This window comes from Loxodonta africana, chromosome 2 (assembly GCF_030014295.1).
Source record: "Loxodonta africana isolate mLoxAfr1 chromosome 2, mLoxAfr1.hap2, whole genome shotgun sequence".
NCBI lineage: Eukaryota > Metazoa > Chordata > Mammalia > Proboscidea > Elephantidae > Loxodonta > Loxodonta africana.
The window spans coordinates 46,979,667-46,998,288 of NC_087343.1; the positions used below are offsets into that span (position 1 = coordinate 46,979,667).

At 40.1% G+C, this 18,622-nt stretch overlaps 1 protein-coding gene across 1 annotated transcript in view; it reads left to right on the forward strand.

Annotated features, from left to right (window-relative positions):
- Window positions 1-17,171, forward strand: part of C7 (complement C7) — a 91,463-nt gene extending 74,292 nt beyond the window's left edge. Inside the window, 3 exon segments of the mRNA XM_023545637.2 lie at window positions 1,730-1,820; window positions 14,222-14,406; window positions 16,888-17,171. Coding sequence (XP_023401405.2) covers window positions 1,730-1,820; window positions 14,222-14,406; window positions 16,888-17,171 — 560 coding nt within the window.
- Window positions 17,172-18,622: the final 1,451 nt, after the last annotated feature.

Here is an 18,622-nt window from a genome sequence, read left to right on the forward strand (position 1 = left end):
GAGACTGTCCTGTGCACTGTAGGATGTTTAGCAGCATCCGTGGCCTCCACCCCCGAGATGTCAGTAGCCAAGACATCTCTAACTACCAAATTAATAACAACCAAAAAATGCCTCCAGATATTGCCAAATGTCCCCTGGAGGGCAAAATCATCCCTGGGTGAGAACCACTGATTTAGATGTTTTTAGTGTCGTCAGGTGCGGTTGAGTCAGTTCTGACTCGCAGCGACCCTCTGTACAACAGAAAGAAACACTGCCTGGCCCTGCACCACCCTCACAATCATTGTTATGTTTGAGCCCATTGTTGTAGCCACTGTGTCAATCCATCTTGTTGAGGGTCTTCCTCTTTTTTGCTGACCCTCTACGTTACCAAGCATGATGTCCTTCATCAGGGGCTGATCCTTCCTGATAACATGTCCAAAGTACGTGAGATGAAGTCTCGCTGTCCCCGCTTCCAAGGAGCATTCTGGCTGTACTTTTTCCAAGAAAGACTTGTTTGTTCTTTTGGCAGTCCATGGTATATATCCAATATTCTTTGCCAATACTACAATTCAAAGGCATCAAATTTTCTTCAGTCTTCCTTAATCATTGTCCAGTCCCTGTCTAAAGCACTTAAATTTTCCAAAGTAAAGAAGTAGCCCATAGTTTGTGTACCATAAGAACATGCTCTTCACAGAAACTACCTTTATAGATACATCACAGAGGGACCTAGTTTTATGATGCAAAGGCATGTGCCACTGAATCCATTTCAGTGAAACTGGCAGGGGTGGAACTCTCAGCATGTTCAGATTATTCACATTGTATCTAGGGCTGGGAAACCCTGGTGGCATAGTGGTTAAGTGCTACGGCTGCTAACCAAAGGGTCAGCAGTTCGAATCTGCCAGGCCGCTCCTCAGAAACTCTGTGGGGCAGTTCTACTCTGTCCTATAGGGTCACTATGAGTCGGAATCGACTCGAGGGCACTGGGTTTTTTTTTTAGTTAGGGACGGCCGTGGCAATGACAATCCAATTATGCTCTTGTCAGCTGGATCAGGGTGTTCTGCTGTCAAAATTGAATGATGGTTGGCTTTTATCAATTTATAGAAAATACAAAGGTAATGGAAGGAATTTTATGAATGTAAATAATAGACACTCACTCACTGTTGAGGGGAGACTATCTGGACATTTTCATGTAAGAGGTTGTTATGTATCCTTGAGATACCAGGAAGCTCTCTGTGTAGGCCAAATTGTGTTGTTGCTTTAGGTCCTATCACAGGCACGATGGGTAAAACACAGTCAAAACAACAAACAGTTTCTAAACACCAACTTCTTGAGAGAGAACCTGCTGTTTGGGCCTTGGATTCAGACGAACCTAAACTTAACTCCTGACTTGGACAATTTATTAAATGTGTGAACTATCACTGATTTCCTGTTTTTTAACCTTCAGTTTCCTCATCTCTTAAATGGGCGTGTGTTAGGAAGGGTTAAATATCACAATGTTTAAAAAGTACCTGGCAAATATGAAATTATTAGCAGGGAACCCCCAGGAATTCTGTACGTCTTAAAAAAAAAAAAAATTTTTTTTTTTTTTAATTAAATGCTTTACAGAGTCTTGTTTGTTTACCGTACACATTTGTTGCAGTCGATTGAGAATGTTATGGATTCTAGTCAAACAACTGAAATAATGCTTTATTTACCATGAAACAACTCCTATTTTCCAAACCACTGCATCTCCCTCATCCTTGTCTTTTAGGAGCCCATATGACACAGGCAGTGCCTGTATGTCAGCGATGGGAGAAACTGCAGGATTCAAGATGCGTTTGTAAAATGCCATACGAATGTGGGTAAGTTCTGTCTTTGCTTTCTTCAGCCAGTTTTATTTTTATTCAAGATAAATGGGTCATTTCTTAGATGCTAGTCTCTTTTAGAAGGAGCCCTGGTGGAACAAACAGTGAAGTGCTTGGCCCCTAACCAAAAGGTTGGCAGTTTGAACTTACCCAGCACTTCTTTGTGAGAAAGAGCTGACAATCTGCTTCAGTAAGGATTTCAGCCCAGAAAATCCTATGGAGCAGTTCTGCTCTGTCACATAGGGTTGCTATGAGTTGAAATCTACTCAAAGGCACCTAACAAAGACGACAACAACAAGAAGTCTCTTTTAGATTGAAGGCATTGTTTGCCACTGGCACAGTTAAGGATCTTTGCATTTTAGTCTGGCCCGCTGCCGCCTGTTAGTTCCCTGCACCAGCAGGGCTGACAGTGGTGGTGTCAAGCAGTGTTCTAATCTGGCTAGAGAGTGAGGCTGAAGGACCACTTGAGCACTGCTTATTCTATATATAAAATGGAGCAAAATGACAAAACTGTCACCTGAGGATTTACAGCTTTAGAAGATTAGGGCTAAAATTCCTGTGGGACAGAAACTGTTACAGCAATACTGATAGAATAAAGAATAGCTGCTTTTCTGATTATTGACACATAGGCTCTAAATTTGCATTATAATAATGCTACCCAAGTTGATAGACAGCTACCAGGCCAAGTGACTGGAAGAGATCCACATGTGTACCCCTTCCAAAGAAGGTGATCCAACAGAATGAGGAAATTATCAAGCAATATGATTAATATTAGATACAAGCAAAATTTTGCTGAAGATAATTAAAAAATGGTTGCAAGAGTACATCAAAAGGGAACTGCCAGAAATTCAAGCCAGATTCAAAAGAGAATGTGGAACAAGCAATATCATTGCTGATGTCATATGGATCTCAGCTGAAAGTGGAGAATAACAAAAGATTTTACTTGTGTCTTATTGAGTATGTAAAGGTATTCAACTGTGTGGATCAAAACAAAATATAGATGGGATTGTGAAAAATGGAGATTCCAGAATACTTAATTGTGCTTACGTAGAACCCATACATAGTCATTGGAACAGAACAATGGGATACCATTGTTGTTGTTAGGTGCTGTTAAGTTGGTTCCGATGTACAATAGAACGAAATGTTGCCCTGTCCTGCACCATTCTCACAATTGTTGCTATGTTTGAACTCATTCTTGCAGCCACTGTGCCAACCCATCTCGTCGAGGGTCTTCCTCTTTTTTTGCTGAACCTCTGCCTTACCAAGCATGATGTCCTTCTCCAGGGACTGGTTTCTCCAGATAACATGCTCAAAGTACCTGAGATAAAGTTTTACCATCCTTGCTTCCAAGCAGGACTCTAACTGTACTTCTTCCAAGACAGACTTGTTCATCCATGGCATATTTAATATTCTTCTCCAACACCATAATTCAAAGGCATCAATTCATCTTAGGTCTTCCTTATTCATTGTCTAGCTTTTTACACACATATGAAGTGAATGAAAATATCAAGCCTTGGGTCAGGCACACCTTATTCCTCAAAGTGACATCTTTAGTTTTCAATACTTTAAAGAGGTCTTTGGCAGCAGATTTTCCCAATGCAATACGTTGCTTGATTTCTTGACTGCTGCTTGCATGGGTGTTGGTAAGGGAACACTGCGTGGTTTAAAACTGGAAAAGATGTGTGTCAGGGTTGTATCCTTTTATCATACTTATTCAATCTGCATGCTGCACAAATAATCAGAAAAGCTGGACAGTATGAAGAAGAAGGCAGTATGTAGCATCAGGACTGGAGGAAGACTAACAACTTTTGGTATGCAATGACATAACCTTGCTGGCTGAAAGTGAAGAAAATTTGAAGCAGTTACTGATGAAAATCAAAGACTACAGCCTTCAGTATGAATTACACCTCAACATCAAGAAAACAAAAATCTTCACAGGTGGATCAATAAGCAACACCATGATAAGTGGTGAAAAGATTAAACTTGTCAGGGATTTCATTTTACCTGGACTCACGATCAGCAGCCATGGCAGCAGAAGTCAAGAAATCAAACAATGCCTTGCATTGGGCAAATCTGCTGCAAAAGACCTGTTTAAAGTGTTAAAAAGCAAAGATGTCACTTTGAGGACTAAGGTGCTTCAGAACCAAGCCATGCTTTTTTCAATTGCCTCATATGCATTGGAAAGCTGGACAATGAACAAGAAAGACAGAAGAATTGACACCTTTGAATTATGTTGTTGGCGAAGAATATTGACTATACAATGGACTGCAAGAAGAATGAACAAGTCTGTCTTGGAAGAAGTACAGCCAGAATGCTCCTTGGAAGAGAGGATGGGTATACTTCATCTCACATACTTTGGGCATTTGATCAGGAGGGACCAGTCCCCGGAGAATGACAGCATGCTTGGTAAAGTAGGGGGTCAGCGAGAAAGAGGGAGACGCTCAATGAGATGAATTGCCTTTCTAAAATGTCTGCTTCAGTCATTCATAGCAGAATTTTGGATGAATTTTCTCTCAGTAGAAAATTGTATTAAAGTGGGTTTTAATTAAGTATGTCTTTCAGATTTGTAAGTTTCATTCTGAAGAGAGGGATTACAATAACTGCCCTTAAGATAAAGTTGTAACAAAGAGAAATCCCAGGTTTGTCAGCCTCCAAAGCTGATGCTTTAAAATATCTGCTGCACCTTCAGAAACTCAGAAGATTAACAATAAAATTACAGAATTAGACAACTCAATAGAGAGTCAGAGGGGCAGAATTGAGGAACTGGAATACAGAATTAGTGAGATTGAAGATAAAGCACTTGGCACCAATATATTTGAAGAAAAATCAGATAAAAGAATTTTTAAAAATGAAGAAACCCTAAGAATCATGTGGGACTCTATCAAGAAGAATAACTTGAGAGTGATAGGAATACAAAAACAGGGGAGGGTAACAGAAAATACAGAGAGAATTGCTGAACATTTGTTGGCAGAAAACTTCCCTGACATTGTGAAAGATGAAAGGATATCTATCCAAGATGCTCATCAAATCCCATACAAGGTAGATCCCAAAAGAAAGTCACCAAGGTATATTATCATCAAACTTGACAAAACCAAAGGTGAAGAGAAAATTTTAAGAGCAGCCAGGGATAAGCAAAAAGTCACCTACAAAGGAGAATTAATAAGAATAAGTTCGGACTACTGGGCAGAAACCATGAAGGCAAGAAGGCAATTGGATTACACATACAAAGCATTGAAGGAGAAAAATTGCCAGCTAAGAATCATATATTCAGAAAAAATGTCTCTCAGATATGAAGGTGAAATTAAGACATTTACAGATAAACAGAAGCTTAGAGAATTTGCAAAAACCAAACCAAAACTACAAGAAATACTAAAGGGAATTCTCTGGCTAGAAAATCAGTATTATCAGACATCAACCCAACATGAGAACACAGAAGAGAGCAACCAGATATCAACTCAGATAGGGAAATCACAAACACAAAAAATCAAGATAAAAAAAATGCTCAAAACAGGGAATCAGTGATGTCATTATGTAAAAGGTGGGACTAAATAAAGTAGGCATAGATCTTCCATATGAAGAGGAAATCAGGGCAATATAGGGAGATACAAGTTAGGTTAAAACTTAGAAAAATAGGGGTAAATATTAGGGTAACCACGAAGAAGACTAACAATCCTACACTTCAAAATAAAAAACAAGATAAACGTAAAGACTCAGCAAAAACAAATTCAACTACAATGAATAAGAGGAACACACAAATTACAAAGAAAAACTTCTCAGCACAAAAATGTAAGTGGAAAAATGAAACTGTCAACAACACACAAAAAGAGGCATCAAAATGACAGCACTAAACTCATACCTATCTATAATCACGCTGAATGTAAATGGACTAAATGTACCAATAAAGAGACAGAGAGTTGCAGACTGGATTAAAAAAAACATGATCCGGCTATATGTTGCCTACAAGAGACACACCTTAGACTTAAAGACACAAGCAAACAACAATCAAAAAAGAGCAGGAGTGGCTATACTGATTTCTGAAAAAACAAACTTCAAACTTAAATCTACCACAAAGGATAAGGAAGGACACTATATAATGATTAAAGGGACAATATACCAGGAAGATATCACCATATTAAATATTTATGCACCCAACGACAGGGCTTCAAGATACATAAAACAAACTCTAACAGCACTGAAAGTGAGATAGACTGCTCCACAATAATAGTAGGAGACTTCAACACACACCTTTCAGTGAAGGACAGAACATCCAGAAAGAAGCCCAATAAAGACACGGAAGATCTCAGTGCCACAATTAACCAACTTGACCTCATAGACATATACAGAACACTCCACCCAACAGCATCCAATTATACTTTCTTTTCCCATGCACATGGATCATTCTCTAGAATAGACCACACTTTAGGCCATAAAGCAAGCCTTAACAGAATCCAAAACATCGAAATATTACAAAGCATTTTCTCTGACTATAAAGCCACAAAACTAGAAGTCAATAACAGGAATATCAGGGAAAAAAAGAAATCAAACACATGGAAACTGAACAACACTTTGCTCAAAAATGATTGGATTATAGAACAAATTAAGGACCCACTCAATGAATAAAGAAATTCATAGAATCCAACGAAAATGAAAACGCTTCCTAACAGAACCTTTGGGACACAGTGAAAGCAGTGCTTAGAGGTCAATTTATATCAATAAAGACACACACACACACAAAAGAAAGGGCCAAAATCAAAGAATTATCCCTACAACTTGAACAATAGAAAGAGAGCAACTAAAGAAACCTTCAGGCACCGGAAGACAGCAAATAATAAAAACTAGAACAGAATTAAATGAAATAGAAAACAGAAAAACAATTGAAAGAGTTAACAAGACCAAAAGCTGGTTCTTTGAAAAGATTAACAAAATTAATGAACCATCGGCCAGACTGACAAAAGAAAAACAGGGGAGGAAGCAAATAACCGGAACAAGAAATGAGAGTGGTGATATCACAACAGACCCAACTGAAATTAAGAATCATAACAGAGTACTATGACAACTTGTACTCTAACAAATTTGAAAACCTAGAGGAAATGGACAAATTTCTAGAAACACACTACCTACCTAAACTAACACAAACAGAGAACAACTGAATAAGCCCATAACAAAAGAAGAGATTGAAAAAGTAATCAAAAAACTCTCAACAAAGAAAGCCCTGGCCCTGACAGCTTCACTGGAGAATTCTACCAAACCTTCAGAGAAGAATTAACACCACTACTACTAAAGGTATTTCAGAGCATAGAAAAGGATGGAATGCTCCCAAACTCATTCTATGAAGCCAGCATATCCCTGATACCAAAACCAGGTAAAGACTCCACAAAAAAAGAAAATCACAGACCAATATCCCTCATGAACTTAGATGCAAAAATCCTCAACAAAATTCTAGCCAATAGAATTCAACAACATATCAAAAAAATAATTCACCATGACCAAGTGGGATTCATACCAGGTATGTAGGGATGGTTCAACATTAGAAAAACAATCAGCGTAATCCACCACATAAACAAAGCAAAAGACAAGAATCACATGATCTTATCAATTAATGCAGAAAAGGCATTTGAAAAAGTCCAACACCCATTCATGATAAAAAACTCTCAGCAAAATAGGAATAGAAGGAAAATTCCTCAACATGATAAAGGGCATTTATACAAAGTTGACAGCCAACATCATCCTAAACGGAAACTGAAACTATTCCCATTGAGAACAGGAACCAGACAAGGACGCCGTTTATAACCACTCTTATTCAACATTGTGCTGGAGGTCCTAGTCAGAGCTATAAGGCTAAATAAAGAAATAAAGGGCATCTAAATTGGCAAAGAAGAAGTAAAAGTATCTCTGTTGCAGATGACATGATCTTATACACAGAAAAACCTAAAGAATCCTTAAGAAAACCACTGAAACTGATAGAAGAGTTCAGCCGAGTATCAGGATACAAGCTAAACATACATAAATCAGTTGGATTCCTTTACATGAACAAAGAGAGCAATGAAGAGGAAGTCACCAAATCAATATCATTTACAATAGCCCCTAAGAAGATAAAGTGCTTAGGAATAAATCTTACCAGAGATGTAAAAGACCTATAGAAAGAAAACTACAAGACACTACTGCAAGAAACCGAGAGACCTACGTAAATGGAAAAACATACCTTGCTCATGGATAGGAAGAATCAATGTTGTAAAAATGCCTATTCTGCCCAAAGTGATCTATAGATACAATGCAATCCCGATCCAAATACCAGCGACATTTTTTAATGAGATGGAGAAACAAATCACCAACTTCATGCGGAAGGGAAAAAGGCCCTGGATAAGTAAAGCATTACTGAAAAAGAAGAACAAAGTGGGAGGTCTCACACTACCTGATTCTAGAATCTATCACACCACCACAGTAGTCAAAACAGCCTGGTATTGGTACAACAACAGATACATAGACCAATGGAACAGAATTGAGAAGCCAGACATAAACCCGTCCACATATGTACAACTGATATTCTACAAAGGCCCAAAGTCTGTTAAATGGGGAAAAGACAGTCTCTTTAACAAATGGTCCTGGCATAATTGGATATCCACCTGCAAAAAAATGGAACAAGACCCATACCTCATGCCATGTACAAAAACCAGCTCAAAATGGATTAAAGACCTAAATATAAAACAATAAAGTTCATGGAAGAAAAAATAGGAACAACGCTAGGAGCTCTAATACGTGGCATAAACAGTATGCGGAACATTACTAGAAATGTACAAACACCAGAAGAGAAATTAGATACCTGGGACCTCCTAAAAGTCAAACACCTATGCTCATCCAAAGACTTCACCAAAAGAGTAAAAAGATTACCTACAGACTGGAAAAAGCTTTTTAGGTGTGACATCTCCAATCAGCAGCTGATCTCTAAAATCTACGTTACTGCAAAAACTCAGCAACAAAAAGACAACCCAATTGAAAAAAGGACAAAGGATACGAACAGACAGTTCACTAAAGAAGACATTCAGGTAACTAACAGATACATGAGGAAATGCTCACGATCATTAGCCATTAGAGAAATGCCAAATCAAAACTACAATGAGATTCCATCTCACTCCAACAAGGCTGGCATTAACCCAAAAAACACAAAATAATAAATGTTGGAGAGGCTGTGGAGAGACCAGAACACTTACACACTGCTGGTGGGAATGTAAAATGGCACAACCGCTTTGGAAATCAATTTGGTGCTTCTTTAAAAAGCTAGAAAAAGAAGTACCATCCAATCCGGCAATCCCACTCCTTGGAATATATCCTAGAAAAAGAAGAACCTTTACACGAACAGATATACACATAACCATGTTCATTGCAGCACTGTTTACAATAGCAAGAAGATGGAAGCAACGAAGGTGCCCATCAATGGATGAATGAATAAATAAATTATGGTGTATTCACACAATGGAATACTATGCGTCAGTAAAGAACCATGATGAATCTTTGAAACATTTCATAACATGGAGGTATCTGGAAGGCATTATGCTGAGTGAAATTAGTCAGTTGCAAAAGGACAAATATTGTATGAGACCACTATTACAAGAACTCAGGCAACAGTTTAAACAGAGAAGAAAATATTCTTGATGGTTAATGGGGGGAGGGAGAGAGGAAGGGAGAGGAGGATTCGCTAATTGGATAGTAGACAAGAACTAATATAGGTGAAGGGAAGGACAACACACAATATAGGATAGGTCAACACAACTGGACTAAACCAAAAGCAAAGAAGTTTCCTGAATAAACTGAACCCGTCGAAGGCCAGCACAGCAGGGGTGGGGTTTGGGGACCATAGTTTCAGGGGACATCTAGGTCAACTGGTATAATAAAAACTATTAAAAAAACATTCTGCATCCCATCTTGGAGAGTAGTGTCTGGGGTCTTAAACTCTAGCAAGTGGCCATCTAAGATGCAACAGTTGGTCTTAAGCTACATGGAGCAAATGAGAAAGAACACCAAACGCACAAGGTAAGTATGAGCCCAAGAGTCAGAATGGGCTACATAAATCAAAGACTACATCACTCTGAGACCAGAAGAGCTAGATGGTACCCAGCTACAAGCAATGACTGCTGTATAGGGAGCACGACAGAGAATCCCTGAAGGAGCAGGAGAGCAGTGGGATGCAGACCACAAATTCTAGTAAAAAGGCCAAACTTAATGGTCTGACTGAGACTAGAGGGACCCCAGAGGTCATGGTCCCCAGACCTCCTGTTAGCCCAAGACAGGAACCATCATAGAAGCCAACTCTTCAGACAGAAAATGTGGACAGAAAATGATACTGGTGAGGAGTGGGCTTCTTGGATCAAGTAGGCACATGATACTGTGTGGGCAGTTCCTGTCTAGAGGGGAGATGTAAAGGCCGAGGGGGACAGAAGCTGGCTGAATGGACACGAAAACACAAGGTGAAGAGAAGGAATGTGCTGTCTTATTAGGAGGAGAGCAACTAGGAGTATATAGCAAGGTATATATAAGGTTTTGTATGAGAGACTGACTTGATTTGTAAACTTTTACTTAAAGCACAATAAAAATAAAATAAAATACCTGCTGCAACAACGGGCTCAAACATAGCAAAGATTATGAGGCTAGCACAGGATTGGGCACCATTTTTTTTTTTTTGTATATAAGGTCACTGTGAGTCTGAGCCTACTCCATGGCACTTAACAACAACAAAAACAACCCAAGTTGAAATCAGTCTATTGTAGGAAGATATGGGAAGTAGTTACTGGATGTCTGTTTCAGTCTTAGTGAGAAACAGATGGCACAGTTAAATTAGTACAATAGGAGGTTTAGTAGGCAGATTATTTACAAATGTGCAGGCAGGGTAAAGGAAGCCTGAAGCCGCAGGACAGCAGCCCTGGGCTAGTAACAGCTGTGCTGTATATCCAGAAGCCTGTTAGAGCAAGGAGGGGAGCATTTACGAAAACCCTGGAGACAGAGAGTGCTATGTGGACCTGGCAACTGAAGAGGAGCCGAGTCCCTCATTTTACAGACCTCAGAGGTTGAGACAGGAGAATATACACCCTTCCTCTAATGTCCTCCTCATTGACCAAATCCAGCCAAAGCTAGAGAGAGGGCAAGGAGTCCATTGACATGGTCCATCCATACATGTCAGCCTCTCAGGGTGGGCAGAGAGGGTGGAGAGTGGATCTGGAGAGGCAAACGGAGATACCCAGCTCCTCCTGGACTTACTGGTCACCTTCAATGTCAACAATTAAAACATTAATTTATCAATTATTTGACTTTTGATTATCATGGCTATTATGGGTAATGGTGATCAGTCGTGGTGATACCTTATAATAAGTAACTTCTTGTGTGAAGGGGACTATGACTAAATGGTGTAAACAGAAATGGTGGTCAGCTCAGGTTCATCTGAGGTAATATTCGGACTCTGCTGTTACTTTCTATTAATCATTGTTTATTTTGATTCACTTTTATCCTCTTTCTGATGTGTTTAATAGTTACTGTGTGGCCTGTTGTTTACAGAGATGGTGTGAGTTTTTTTTTTTAATCATTTCTGTATATCATATCAAGCACTGATAACAGGAAGGCAAGGTCTTTCCACTGGTCTGAGTAGTTCTGTCTAAAGTTTAAATAAAGAGATTAAAAGACAAATACAAGGACTAATTTTGTTATGTAAACAACTTCAAGTAAATGTATCTCTTGGTCAAAGAAGAAAACGTTGCATGCCTTAGAGTCGATTCTGATTAATAACATCCCTATAGAACAGGGTAGAACTCCCCCGACAGGGTTTCCTAGGCTGTAATCTCTAAGGTAGAGCCCTGGTGGCACAGTGGTTAAGAGCTTGGCTTCTAACCAAAAGGTTGGCAGTTCGAATCCACCAGCCGCTCCTTGGAAACCCTATGGAGCAGTTCTACTCTGCCCTATGGTGTCACTATGAGTCGGAATTGACTTGACAGCAGTGAGTTAATATCGAAGGTCTTTAAGATCAGCAGGTCTTTTCTCCTGTAGGGCAGTTGGAGAGTTCAAACCATTGACCTTTCTGTTGAGTGCTTAACCATTATGCCACCAGGGCTCCTTAAGAAGAAGAAAATACCAGAGCTAAATAAAATATGGGCGTGTAGACTCTTTCTACCCCTTTTAGTATAAAAAATGCTGTTATCTAAGATTTCTGTACAGTAACGCCTTCTTTATCATCATTCACAAATGTGATTCTTTTTATCAGTGACACTTGTAAATAGCTGGATCTCACAGTCTGAGCACCAATGCTTAAGAAAAAAGTAACAAGTTTTATGGAAATATTCTCATTTTGTAAACACACATACTTTTATAAATACCTACCCACTGCTGTCGAGTCGATTCCGACTCATAGAGACCCTATAGGACAGAGTAGAACTGTCCCACAGAGTTTCCAAGGAGCACTTGGCGGATTTGAACTGCCAACCTCTTGGTTAGCGGCTGTAGCACTTAACTACTATGCCACCAGGGTTTATAAATAGCATTGAAAAATATAGTTTCATCTGTCCTGAACTATTTAGAGTCACACTTGTTGGACAACGTGTATTATGGGCACGGACCCTCAGGCTGCTGAATGCAATGAATTTCTCTTGCTTTTGATTGTGATCTCTTTGAGGGTTTGTTCTTTGTTGATTTTCTGTCCCCTTCCTTGTTGTCAGTCCACTCACTGTTGCTAACAGAACCTGCCTTCTCTTTTTATTTACTGTATGTCATCTGTTCTAGATGAAACTAGATCAAAATTAGATATCTAAGCTTTTAAAAATTGTGAGCAAACAAAGAGTATATATTGCTCATTTCGAATATCTGAGGGGACTGGGCCTAGGAATGAAGAGGCTTAGTGTTTCCCTTCTGTCTTTTGCTGAGGGTGTTAACACTGGAGGCACTGAGCTCAGAGCCTTACTCTGAACTTCTCATTCTCAGCTTTTAAAAACGGAAATCTTGTAAATACAGGTAGCCCCCAATTTACGACGTATTTGAGTTACAACAAACAGCACTAAACGACCATCTCTTTTTTTTTGTGCATTTTATTGTTAGTAATATGTACTACATACAATGTTGCAGTGCATAATTTGCTGGTGTTATCATATTAACTATGAAAAGCATTCTACTGAGTGGATCATAACCAGCTATGGACAACACTTCAAAGAATGGGAATTCTAGAACACTTAATTGTGCTCCTGAGGAACCTGTACATAGACCAAGAGATAGTCGTTTGTGGTTTAAGATCAGGAAAGGTGTGTGTCAGGGTTGTATTCATTCACCATGCTTATTCAATCTGTTTGCCGAGCAAATAATCCAAGAAATTGGACTATATGAAGAAGAATATGGCATTAAGATTGGAGGGAGACTCACTAACAACCTGCGATATGAAGATGACACAATTTTGTTGCTGAAAGTGAAGAGGACTTGAAGTACTTACTGATGAAGATCAAAGACTATGGCTTTCCGTATGGATTATACCTCAACATAAAGAAAACAAAAATCCTCACAACTGGATCAATAAGCAACATCATGATAAATGGAGAAAAGATTAAAGTTGTTGAGGATTTCATTTTACTTGGACCCACAATCAGCGCTCACGCAAGCAGCAGTTGAGAAATCAAATGATGTGTTGCATTGGGCGAATCTGCTGCAAAAGACCTCTTTCGAGTGTTAAAAAGCAAAGATGTCACTTTGAGGACTAAGGTGTGCCTGGCCCAAGCCGTGGTATTCTCAATCGCCTCATATGCATGAGAAAGCTGAACAAGGAATAGGGAAGACTGAAGAGTTGGTGCTTTAAATTACGGTGTTGGGGAAGACTATTGACTATACCATGGACTACCAGGAGAACAAACACATCTGTCTCGGAAGAAGTTCAGCTGGAATGCTCCTTAGAAGCAAGGATCGGGAGACTTTGTTCTCACATAAGTTGGACATTTTATCAGGAGGGACCAGTCCCTGGAGAAGGACATCATGCTTGGTAAAGTAGAGGGTCAGCAAAAAAAAAAAGGGAAGATCCTCCACGAGACAGATTGATACAGGGGCTGCAACAGAGTCCATTGACTCAAGCACAACAATGATTTTGAGGATGGTGCAGGTCCGGGCAGTGTTTCATTTTGTTGTACATGGGGTCGCTATGAGTCAGAACTGACTCGATGGCACCTAATGGTGATGACAACAACAACATCATATCTGTAAGTTTATATGTAATGTTTCCAGCCCCTAAAGACAATGATCAGGTTTATAAAGATACTGATGATAAAAGGCAATAATAATGAAAACTAAAACTGATGTTAGAACCATTTAGGACTGAGTCGTTGGAATGGAGCCCCATTTTAAGTCAGGGACTACCTGTAATGTAATTTAAAAAAAATTCTTTTCAGATCCTCCTTGGACGTATGTGCTCAAGATGAGAGAAGTAAAAGAACCCTGTCTCTGACGGTTTGCAAGATGCATGTTCTTGCCTGTCGGGGTAGAAATTACACCCTTGCCGGCAGGGAGAGCTGTACTCTGCCTGCTGCAACCGAGAAAGCTTGTGGTGTGTGTTCACTATGGGAAAGCTGTGATGGTAAGAACGTTTTGTATTTTAACTCTAAAAATGTTAAAGTAATGATACTGAGATTTGAAAAACAATTATTATTTCTAGTTTAGCAGTGTATCAAAGTAGATCCCAGAGGATCTACTGGTCTGAGAGTGACCTGTCCTTCCCCACTCCAGTCCCTGGGGAGAGTGCAGATCAGGTTCCTAAAAGGACAAGAACCAATCTCTGATGGCCTGAATGTCTTACCAAGCTTCTGTGATTCCTGTCCCACCACCATGATTCTTACTGTGTCCTTCTATTATCCATATTATGTGTGTACTCATTTTCCATTTTAAATAGACTTTTTAAGGAATATAACTTTATATTTTTAAAAGAAATTTTATGTCACTTCCTTAAAAGGAAGGCCAGTATTTCTTGCCATAAATACTGTTGTTGTTAGGTGCATGAAGTCCTTTCAACTCACAGTGACCCTCTGTGACAGAGTGGAACTGCCCCATAAGGTTTTCTAGTCTGTGATCTTTATGGAATCAGATCACCAGACCTTTCTCCCAGGAGAGGCTGCGGCGGGTTGGAACTGCCAACCTTTCAGTTAGCAGCCAAGCACTTAACCACTGTGCCATAAACACTAGGTAAGTGCCATGAAACAAGAAGGGTTTTAGATTCTAGCCACATACTGCCGCTGGCAGAACTCTGAGTTTGAAGGATGCTTTTTCTTTGTGTTAAAGGGAGTTTAGCAAGTGTTAGAGGAGTGTTAAAAGCATACTAGCACCAAAGTGACACTTTCTCCAAGAGGTAATCAGGATTTAAAGAGAATAGAAAAAGAATTACTTTCTCATGTTGTGATTTAATATTTGCTAATGCTATGGCCAAGTAGCTCCTACAATGATCTCGAAGAAGGCATGGCACACCTCCCACTGTGTTGGCTATCCTGTGTCTCCTGGGGATTTCATTTTAAAATAAATGGAGAAATGCTCGGGTTTGTCATGCATAAACTCATTTAGTTTACTGCAACACGGTCATGGCACAGCACACAGGTAAGACCCCAAGACATAACATTTAGACATGGAGAATCAGGATAGGGTAAAGTTACGCCAGCAACTAAAGCCCAAATCTTCCTCAGCCTTCTGGCATTTACCTTTGATGAGTGGTCTCAGGAGGAAGGCTTGACCAGAAGTTCGTCTGTAGCGGAGGTTCCTCATAGCTGGGGTGGTGTGCAGTGTCTTTGGCAGGGCTTCTGGCAAAGTGTTAGCCTTTAGAGAGGGTCAGAGATTCGAGTGTGATCCTGCCTCTGCCTAGCTCTCATTCCAAGAACAAAGAGGTCGGGTTTTTGTGTGGTTTAGTCCCTCTGGTCTGGCATGATCAGAGTCCGGTGAGGGGAGGTTAGCTCCCATTGCAACAAGATAACTTGAGTCGTATGTTCATGATCAGGGATGCACACTGGGGTGTCTTAACATAGGTAAACTAAGGGCTATGCCATGCCATGTAACAGCCAAGCAGGTGTCTATAACCAGGTAGCTAAATGTAATATTAAAAAGAATCTGTGACAAAAAAGTTGTTTGTCAGTTTTAAATTGTTTATAAAAAAAATTGTTTATAGCTTAGCTTAAGTGCTCAAGTCATACATTACGTGCACCTACCCAGCAGCTCCATGGGAGGAAGGAAGACCTGCTGATCTGCTGCAGTACGGATTATGACGAAGAAAACTCTATGGGGCAATTCTAGTCTTCACATGGGTTGCTGTGAGTTGGGATCAACTCAACAGCACACAACAACAGTGAGACATTATAAGCAACTGTGGCAATATGAAAAGGAAAGGTCTGGATTGCTACAGCCAAGTCACTACCCTTGGTTTCCCTGTCTGTAAATTTGGGAGCTGGACTGTGTGGTCCTTAAGTTCTCTGCTAGCTCTTCAGACCCTCCCTCTCCTGGCCTGTATTCGCTGGCCCCCTTTCCCCTCACTCCTGTCGTGGTTTGCAGCACTGATGATGACATACATAACTCTAGCCACACCTGGGTCTCTTGGGTTTGGCAGTTGCCATAGTCATCTGGCTGACCTTGTTACTCTCCTTTTGGAGACATCTGGCTGGCGTATTCCAAATGTGTACCCCCACTCATTTCTGGTTTGCTTTTCTGGCGTGTGTAACCTTTTGCACTTTCATACCCTCTCTCTCAAAGCAAGTTTAACTATTTTCTTATCTCTCTCTCTGTCCTGGAAAGGGTCCCTGCGTGGCGTAAACAGTTTGCGCTTGACTGCTAACTGAAAGGCTAGCTATTTGAATCCACCCAGATGCACCACGGAAGAAAGCCCTGGTAATCTGCTTCCATAAAGATTTACATTCAAGAAAAAGCCTCAATTTCCTGGTCCTACTGCTTTTCCAGGGGTGGTTTATTATATTGCTAGAGGCGGGAGCTTCTGCAGCTCTTTAGTCACCAAACCGTTACTTTGGAGGTGGTGTGTTTCACTCCCACACCTCCACAATGTGCCATTAACCCTCTCGTATTTTTCCAGCTCAGCTGAGCAAATGTGTCTGCCGAGAAGCTTCGGAGTGCGAGGCAGAAGGGTTTAGCGTTTGTGTGAACGTGAACGGCCAGGAGCAGACGATGACGGAGTGTGAGGCTGGGGCGCTGAGGTGCCGGGGCCAGAGTGTCTCCATCACCAGCATCATGCCCTGCGCGGCGTAAACCCAGCAGCCAGCTGTGGCCGGATTCAAGCATGCGCGTGACCTTTTACTTTCAGACAACCTTCCCAGCACAAGGTGCATTCTGCTGCTCAGCTTCCAGCCATGTGTGTAATAAGCACAGCTCTTTGCTCTCCCGAACCCGAATCCAGATACTCTTTTTTTAAAATTTTTTCTTTCTGTTTTTTAACGTCAGGACTCACCTTTGCATGAACTGTCTGTGTGTTCTTGGAAAAAATTGCTAACTTCTCTGGACTTTAATTTTTTTTTTTATCTGTGGAATTAGACAATTACAGTAGAGAAACCGGAATGTTCCATTCAGCCCTATGATTCTATTAAGTGTAATCGACCCAGCCCCTGGGCCAGAACACACTCTACAAATTGATTAGGAAAAAAAGAAAGAACACGATTGCCTGATTACAGGGGTTGGCTTCCCTGAATGAAACCACATTCAAAGCAGACATTGGATGAAAAAAGACAGATGCCATGATTTCCGTCCATCCCAAGTAGTAATCTCACAATTCGCCTTATTGAATCAAGCACTGCATGGAGGGATCGCAGGTCCTATTCTTGTCAGGAGACTGAAACACTTAACTGTCACACTGTGGTAACGGTGCCATCTGCCTTCTGGTCTGAGAATAAATACCATTCAGTCTTTCGGGCTTTTCCTTTAATATGTGTGCAACATGAGACCTGTGGTTTGACCTTTTTTGTTTTTTGATGGAAGCATCAGTTCTTACCTAGCTACTGAGTGTGACTGCATATTTGAGAGGACAGTTTTCCCTAATTCAGATATACTCCTAGATTTTTCAGAGGATAACCAGGTAGGTTAGTATGAAGCGTTGGCCTTCTATTTATTCCTTATTCTTCTCTCATCAAAACAACAAAGCAACTGTGGGAGGTGAAATGAGTGGGTTTAAATGCAGTTTGAAATGTGCTGTTATATACAACTAATATCACTGTATTTTTCTTTTACTGATAAATACACTTTAGCAAAACTTCAGTTATAATGGCAGTGATTAAAAAACTCCTTGAAGATACTATTTTTTGGAATATTTTGGATTTTTCTTATGTTTCTGTTTAGAGATTCTTTCCATGAGGAAGGGTTACTGTGCTCTTCCCTGAAGTCTTATGTCTGATCCAGGTTCAGCTTTTTTTTTTTTTTTAATCAAATTGTCCATGGAGAGAAGATTCAGATATCATATGTGAAAATTACAAAGACCCAGAGTCGAAACAGGTTTAAACTGAAGGAAAACTTCATAATATCAGACAAGGTTTAATTGAAGCCAATCGCGTTTGTCAGAGGTATTGTGGAACTAATTTATTCCCTGGGTAACCAGCCGGTTGTCATTGAGCTGAATTTGATCATTTTGACCCTACACGTTGCCGAGTGGAACTTCTCCACACAGGGTTGGATTAACCAGTAAACAAGGTATGCACGGGTTTACATTAAGCAAGGTATGCACGGGCTTACTTGTGTTTACTTACTAATCTACAGTGAACAGGGAACAAGTTTTCATATGGGTTATCACCACATCTTTGAAAAACAGGTGAAATTGTGCACTA